Source organism: Amblyraja radiata, chromosome 24 (genome assembly GCF_010909765.2).
Source record: "Amblyraja radiata isolate CabotCenter1 chromosome 24, sAmbRad1.1.pri, whole genome shotgun sequence".
Taxonomy (NCBI): Eukaryota; Metazoa; Chordata; class Chondrichthyes; order Rajiformes; family Rajidae; genus Amblyraja; species Amblyraja radiata.
Window position 1 is genome coordinate 37,944,724 of NC_045979.1, and position 9,073 is coordinate 37,953,796.

Below are 9,073 nucleotides of genomic sequence, written 5' to 3' on the forward strand. Positions count from 1 at the left end.
ATTGAGAACATTTTTCCTGCATCTAGCTTGTCCAGTCCTTTTATAATTGTATATGTTTCTATAAGATCCCCCTCATCCTTCTAAACTCCAGTGAATACAAGCCTAGTCTTTTCAATCGTTCCTCATATGACGGTCCCGCCATCCCAGGGATCAATCTGGTGAACCTACGCTGCACTGCCTCAATCACAAGGATTCAAGATTCGAGAGTGTTTTATCATCATATGTCCCAGCTAGAACAATGATGTTCTTACTTACAGCCGCAGAACACAACATGGAAACGTAGTAAACTGTAAACAATATATTGGTGGAAAGCGTTCAGTGTGTGTGTGTATAAACAAGGGCTACAAAGGACATTTATGATCACATACATAATTGGTGTAGTGAAGTTTGGCTTGCCATTGCAGCACACAAACAAAGATACAAATCCAGAACAAGGGGTCACAGTTTAAGGATAAGGGGGAAATCTTTTAGGACCGAGATGAGAAAAACATTTTTCACACAGAGAGTGGTGAATCTGTGGAATTCTCTGCCACAGAAGGTAGTTGAGGCCACAGTTCATTGACTATGTTTAAGAGGGAGTTAGATGTGGCCCTTGTGGCTAAAGGGATCAGGGGGTATGGAGAGAAGGCAGGTACAGGATACTGAGTTGGATGATCAGCCGTGATCATATTGAATGGCGGTGCAGGCTCGAAGGGCCGAATGGCCTCTACTCCTGCACCTAATTTATATGTTCCTATGTTTCTATAAGACGCAACATTAAAGAATTTAACAATAAACATAAAACAATGGTTCCCGCTGTGAGGGAAGGCAGCAAAGTCCAGTCCCGTCCCCTGTTCACCCATAGTCGGGGCCTATTGAGGCCTCCGCAGCCAGTCGCCGCTACGGCAGCCCGATGCTTCAGGCCCTCTCGCTGGATGATGGAACTCCGGCGTCGGGAGAACACTCTTCAGCGGCTCGGAGTGTTCGGAGCAGCCGCTTCCTCCCCGGAGACCGCGGCTCCCGAAGTCCACGGGCCGCGCTGGTCGGAGCTCCGACACTGGCGGTCTCGGTGGTGGCGAACATACTCACAAAAACACACATATGTAGATCATATGTATATATGCACAGACATGGATACACACAAACACGCAAGCAACAATAGTACCCGAATACCCTCAATGCCCATGTGGTTCACCTGCCCACATCTGCCCCCCCCCCATCCCTCCTGTGATCACCTTACAGTATCGCGTTCAGTTTCGGTCACCCTGCTATGGGATGGATGATGTCAAGCTGGAAAGACAGCCGAGAAGATTCACGAGGATGTTGCCAGGACTAGGCACAAAATGCTGGAGTAACTCAACGGGACAGGCAGCATCTGTGGAGAGAAGGAATGGGTGACGTTTCGGGTGGAGACCCTTCTTCAGGCTGGTTAGGGATAAGGGAAACAAGAGATATAGTAAGTAAGTAAGTACATTTTATTTATAAAGCTCTTTTACATCCATGTTGAAGCCAAAATGTTTTACAGAGAAAAAACATTTAGATTATCAGACATCCATAGGGACGACAGATGGCACAATGGGCTAAGTGTTCGGCTGGCGACCGGAAGGTAGCCGGTTCGAATCCCGCTTGGAGTGCATACTGTCGTTGTGCCCTTGGGCAAGACACTTCACCCACCTTTGCCTGTGTGTGAATGTGTGTGAGTGATTGGTGGTGGTCGGAGGGGCCGTAGGCGCAGATTGGCAGCCACGCTTCCGTCAGTCTGCCCCAGGGCAGCTGTGGCTACAGAAGTAGCTCACCACCACCGAGTGTGACTGAGGAGTGAATGAATAATGCGATGTAAAGCGCCTTGAGTATTAGAAAGGCGCTATATAAATCCCATCCATTATTATTATTATTATCCATATAAAATAAAAAATATATTTAAAAATATAGACGGCGATGTGGAGAGATAAAGAACAATGAATGAAAGATAAGCAAAAATGTAACGATGATGTTTGTTGGGTGAGAACGAGAAGCTGGTACGACTTGGGTGGGGGAGGGATGGAGAGAGAGGGAATGTCGGGGTCACCATGCTTCCGACACAGATATGTAAACACAGTACTCAAATATAGCCAATGAACTGGCCTCAACTACCTTCTGTGGCAGAGAGTCCACAGATTCACCACTCTCTGTATGTGAAAATTCTCAGTCCTAAAAGACTTCCCCCTTATCCTCAAACTGTGACCCCTTGTTCTGGACTTCCCCAACATCGGGAACAATCTTCCTGCATCTAGCCTGTCCAACCCCTTAAGAATGTTGTAAGTTTCTATAAGATCCCTCCTCAATCTTCTAAATTCTAGCGAGTACAAGCCGAGTCTATCCAGTCTTTCTTCATATGAAAGTCCTGCCATCCCAGGAATCAGTCTGGTGAACCTTCTCTGTACTCCCTCTATGACAAGAATGTCCTTCCTCAGATCAGGAGACCAGAACTGTACACAATACTCCAGGTGTGGTCTCACCAAGGCCCTGTACAACTGCAGTAGAGCTTCCCTGCTCCTATACTCAAATCCTTTTGCTATGAATGCTAACATACCATTCACTTTCTTCACTGCCTGCTGTACCATGACACCCAGGTCTCGTTGCATCTCCCCTTTTCCTAATCGGCCACCATTCAGATAATAGTCTACTTTCCTGTTTTTGCCACCAAAGTGGATAACCTCACATTTATCCACATCATACTGCAATGAATACATGATTATAACCAAGCTGTTTACCAAGAGTGGTGAATCTCTGGAATTCTCTGCCACAGAAGGTAGTTGAGGCCAGTTCATTGGCTATATTTAAGAGGGAGTTAGATGTGGCCCTTGTGGCTAAAGGGATCAGGGGGTATGGAGAGAAGGCAGGTACAGGATACTGAGTTGGATGATCAGACATGATCATATCGAATGGCAGTGCAGGCTCGAAGGGCCGAATGGCCTCTACTCCTGCACCTATTTTCTATGTTTCTATGTTTACAGCCATCAGACCTCCGTGACCATGGGTGAAAGATGGGGTTAGGGGTGTGAGCGTTTGCACGTTTAGGTTGTGATATTTTCTCAGTGTGATTCACAACTCGCCACACACGGGCTGAAACGTGATGCATGACACAAAGTGATTCTGATTCTACAGCAAATTGCAGTTTTGGTCGAGAGTATCGATTTCGCAAGTGATCAGCTGTGTAGCAGTGGTGTGTGAGGCTTCAGTACAACACTTGCCGAGCTACGGGCTGAGTGCTAGTTGCATTTACTGGAACCGGAAGTCTCACTTAGTTACTGGATGTGAAGCTTGGGTGTCACCTCGAGTGGGAGATTAATTTAGACCAACGCAAGATTAAAAAGAAATATTGGTCCATTGCATGGTGCTGCTGGTGCCGCAGCTGAATATAACTTGTTTCCCTTACATGTCCCTGTCTGAACGTCATTGGCATGGAGTCCCTTTGCTCGTGATGGGTGGAAGAACATCCCCAGCAGCTTGGAGGGCGTAACATTAGTGCGGGTGTCAGGGGTTATGGGGAGAAGGCAGGAGAATGGCGTTAGGAGGGAGAGATAGATCAGCCATGGTTGAACCGCATGAAATTGCAGTGAATTGTGGACACAGCCCAGACCATCGCACAAACCAACCTCCCCTCCATCGACTCCATCTACACCTCACGCTGCCTCGGCAAGGCCAGCAGCATCATCAAGGACCAGTCTCACCCCCGGCCACTCCCTCTTCTCCCCTCTCCCATCGGGCAAGAGGTACAGAAGTGTGAAAACAAACGCACACCTCCAGATTCAGGGACAGTTTCTTCCCGGCTGTTATCAGGCAACTGAACCATCCTACCACAACTAGAGAGCGGTCCTGAACTACTATCTACCTCATTGGTGACCCTCGGACTATCCTTGATCGGACTTTGCTGGCTTTACCTTGCACTAAACGTTATTCCCTTATCATGTATCTGTGGGGGGTCAAGGAAAGAGAGTTCACGTCGCGGCCCAGTTTCCACCAATCTTCCCACCTCCACACACAAGAAGCAACAAGACAGACACCATTGTGTGCAGATGCCGAAAAATGTGTTCTGCTCTGCCTGAACAATTTCTTATCTTGTGTGTGGACTCGATAAGAAGATGTATCTGTACACTGCGAACGGCTCGATTGTAATCATGTATGTATTGTCTTTCCGCTGACTGGTTAGCACGCAACAAAAGCCCTGAAGAAGGGAATTGAACCGAAACGCCACCCATTCCTTCTCTCCAGAGACGCTGCCTGTCCTGCTGAGTTACTCCAGCTTTTTGTGTCGATCAAAATTCTTAAGGGGTTGGACAGGCTAGATGCAGGAAGATTGTTCCCGATGTTGGGGAAGTCCAGGACAAGGGGTCACAGTTTAAGGATAAGGGGGAAATCTTTTAGGACCGAGATGAGAAAAACATTTTTCACACAGAGAGTGGTGAATCTCTGGAATTCTCTGCCACAGAAGGTGGTTGAAGCCACAGTTCATTGGCTTTATTTAAGAGGGAGTTAGATGTGGCCCTTGTGGCTAAAGGGATCAGGGGGTATTGAGAGAAGGCAGGTACAGGATACTGATTTGGATGATCAGCCATGATCATATTGAATGGCGGTGCAGGCTCGAAGGGCCAAATGGCCTCCTCCTGCACCTATTTTCTATGTTTCTATGTATCTAATAGCTTTTCACAGTAGCTCGGTACAGGAGACAACAAACTGTACAGAACTCTGCCCGATTCACATCTTGTATGTGAACGTGACATATAAAGTTTTGACTTGACAGAGTTCTCACCAGATGACTCGGAATGTGCAAGGTTTGTGGTGTTAAGGAGCAGAGTGTGGATGTTTGTTTTACTGTTTCTAAGATGAGAATCTCACAGTTGGTTCACACACCAACCCACGTTTACACCCAGCAGTTATCTCCCACCCCGCCCCTACACGGGGCTGGCTGTGTCTGCGCTCCATGTCCCCAGCCGTGCCCACCTGGCACAAGGGCAGGTTCACCTGCGCAGTAACCGGCCAGGTGAGTGAGTGCCAGTCGCATCAGTTGACTACAGTGCCGTCTAACTGGGCTGAAGCTTTCTGCACAGCACCGGCTCGGCGTCAAGTTGTGTTGTTTCAAAAGGGCGGAGATGCTGACGTTATTTTACTGTTTCACACGATAATGAAAGAGATAAGCAAAACACAGCGATGTGGGCTGAACTGCCAGAGCGATGAATCAGATGCTATCGCCTTTAATACAGAAAGGGCTGAGTTGTTTCAGCTGCTGAAGACAAAGGGACAGAATGAGGGTGCCGACCCGAAACGTCACCTATCCATGTTCTCCACAGATGCTGCCTGACCCGCTGAGTTATGGTGCAGCAGCATCTATGGAGCTAAGGAAATAGGCAACGTTTCAGGCCGAAACCCTTCTGGAAATAGGCAACGTTTCGGGCCGAAACCCAGAAGGGTTTCGGCCCGAAACGTTGCCTATTTCCTTAGCTCCATAGATGCTGCTGCACCCGCTGAGTTACTCCAGCACTCTGTGAAACGTCACCTATCCATGTTCCCCACAGATGCTGCCTGACCCGCTGAGTTACTCCAGCACTCTGTGAAACGTCAGTACTACCTCAATCCATCTTGATCTCCTTTCCCATCAGTCCTTGGTTCTCTCAACATCCAGAAATGTATTGGTCTCTATTAGAACATACAACACACAACATACAACGTACAACATACACCACACAGCATACAACATAGAACATAGAACACAGAACATCCTACATAGAACATACAACATACAGCATACAGCATACAACATAGAACATGCAACACACAGCACACAACATACACCATACAACATAGAACATACAACACACAACATGCAACATACAGCATACATCATAGAACAGGCAACACGCAACATACAACACACAACATACAGCATACAACATACAACATGCAACACACAACATAGAACACACAGCATACAGCATACAACACACAATATACAACACACAATATACAACATACAACATACAACATACAACACACAACATACAACATACAACATACAACATACAACAGTACAGTACAGGAGCAGGCCCTTCTGCCCACAATGTCAATAGTCGAGAGTGTTTCATTGACCCAGCTGGAATAATGACATTGTTACTATCAGCAACGCTACACAATGTGGAAACTTTATACACTGTAAACAATAGAATAAACAAGAGAAAAAGGTTCAGTGAAAACTTCAGTGAACAACAATGTCCGTGCCGGACATAATGCCAAGTTAAACTAATCCCCTCTGCCTGCACGTGTTCCATATCCCGCCATTCCCTGCATATCCACGCACCTGTCCAAAAGCCTCTTCAACACCGCTGTCGTATCTGCCTCCACCACCACCCCTGGCAGCATGTTCCAGGCACCCACCACCCTCTGTGTGAACCTGCCCCGCATATCTCCTTTACACTTTGCCCCTCTCACCCTAAAGCTGTGCCCTCTAGTCTTGGACATCTCCACTCTGGGGAAAAGGTTCTGATTGTCTACCCTATCTACGCCTCTCATTATGTGATATACTTCTATCAAGTATACATATACTGACAAATATACTTATAATATTTACATATTCTGCTATGCTGCGGCCACGAAGATTTTCATTGTCCTATCTGGGACATTTGACAATAAGAGACTCTTGGGTCTAGAATCTCTCCTCAGCCTCCGACGCTCGAGAGGAAACAAACCCAGTCTGTCCAACCTCTCCCTGTAGCTGGAACCCTCTAATCCTGCCCCCTCCCCAAAGCCTCCACACATCCACGCTGCAAGGGGGTGACTGGAACTGCACGCAATGCTTCAGATGCAGCCCGCAACTGCTGCTGCTTCATGCAGGATTTTGACAGCTTGGGAAAGGGGGATATCCCTGGTGACTGATTCTCTTCCCAGCGAATGTCCATGGTCACCGAGTCACACAACACGGACACAGGTCCTTCGGCCCAACCCCCCCCCCCCCCCCCTCCCCTCCCCACCCCATGCTGACCAACATGCCCCATCTACAGCAGTCCCATTTGCCTGCATTCGACCCACATCCCTCTAAACCTCTCACAGAAACATTGAGACATGGCCTGGGCTGAGTCCACAACTCTCTGCCATTATGAGCCGGCTACAGGGACAGGCTGAGCAGGCGAGGACTTTATTCCTTGGAACGCTGGAGGCTAAGGGGGGATCGTTTAGAGGTGTATAAAATCGTGACGGGGTTAGATCGGGTGAATGAAAAGAGGCGGTCAAAAGAAGACATCTTGATTGTAATAGACACAGAATGCTGGAGTAACTCAGCGGGACAGGCAGCATCGCTGGAGAGAAGGAATGGCTAAGGTTTCGGGTCTGAAGAAGGGTCTCGACCTGAAGTGTCACTTGTCCATGTTCTCCACAGATGCTGCCTGACCCGCTGAGTTACTCCAGCACTCTGCGAAACGTCACCTATCCATGTTCTCCACAGATGCTGCCTGACCCGCTGAGTTATGGTGCAGCAGCATCTATGGAGCTAAGGAAATAGGCAACGTTTCGGGCCGAAACCCTTCTGGAAATAGGCAACGTTTCGGGCCGAAACCCTTCTGGAAATAGGCAACGTTTCGGGCCGAAACCCTTCCGGGTTTCGGCCCAAAACGTTGCCTATTTCCTTAGCTCCATAGATGCTGCTGCACCCGCTGAGTTACTCCGGCACTCTGTGAAACGTCACCTATCCATGTTCTCCACAGATGCTGCCTGACCCGCTGAGTTACTCCAGCACTCTGTGAAACGCCACCTATCCATGTTCTCCACAGATGCTGCCTGACCCACTGAGTTAATCCAGCATTACTCTGTGTGTATTAATGCCGGTGCTGTGTAGCTCTGTGTGAATCTCTCTCACTCTTTGATGTGTTGTTGCTCTGTACCACAAGGTATCGTCCCCACCATTCATCTGTCGACGCAGATATCTCATCACCTTCAGCTCGTTTACAACCGTGACATTCACATTTTTGTTGACATAATTGCCGAGCATTTCCTATTGCCGGGCAATCTGATGAGAAATCTGCTTACTCCATTCTGTCAGTCACTCTGATGTGGTTTCTTATCTTTCCAGTGTCAGAGGTAAGTCAACATCTTCTGAGGAAATCTAAATTGAGAGCAAATAACTCAAACTAAACGTGAGGCCAGCATCGCCGAGCGGGCGGGGAGGAACTCAGATACAGAAACCACATCCCTGTGGTATTGTGGGGAGAATTCCTCAAAAGAATGGCTTTCCAGCAGCTCCACGCTCAAACACGGACACACAGAGAGCATGTACACGCACACACATGTACGCACGCACACACGCACGCATACACACACACACGCGCACACACATAAACACACACACACACGCACACACATAAAAACACACACACACACACACATACACACACACACACACATAAACACACACACAACATAAACACACGCACGCCCACACACGCACACACACACATACACACACACACACACATAAACACACACACAACATAAACACACGCACGCCCACACACGCACACACACACATAAACACACGCACACACACACATAAACACACGCACACACACACATAAACACATGCACACACACACATAAACACACACACACACAGACACACACACACACATAAATACACACACATAAACACACACACAACATAAACACACGCACGCCCACACACGCGCGCACACACACACACACACACATACACATATACACACACACACACACACATACACACTCGCGCGCACGCACATCCTCATACAGTGATAATTAATGATAGTAAAAATCGATATTGCCAGAGGAGGTACTGCCATAACATTTAAAAGACACTTACAGCTGCATATATTGGGCAGGTTTGGAGGGATATGGGCCAAACACAGGCAGGTGGGACTAGTGTAGATGGGGCATGTTGGTAGGTGTGGGACTAGTGTAGCTGGGGCATGTTGGTTGGTGTGGGACTAGTGTAGATGGGGCATGTTGGTCGGGGTGGGACTAGTGTAGGTGGGGCATGTTGGTCGGGTGGGACTAGTGTAGATGGGGCATGTTGGTCGGGGTGGGACTAGTG

At 48.1% G+C, this 9,073-nt stretch overlaps 1 protein-coding gene across 1 annotated transcript in view; it reads right to left on the reverse strand.

Moving 5' to 3' along the window:
* Positions 1–7,996, reverse strand: part of il10 (interleukin 10) — a 29,788-nt gene extending 21,792 nt beyond the window's left edge. The window contains exon 1 of the mRNA XM_033042229.1: positions 7,865–7,996. Coding sequence (XP_032898120.1) covers positions 7,865–7,996 — 132 coding nt within the window. The remainder of the gene's footprint in view (positions 1–7,864) is intronic.
* Positions 7,997–9,073: the final 1,077 nt, after the last annotated feature.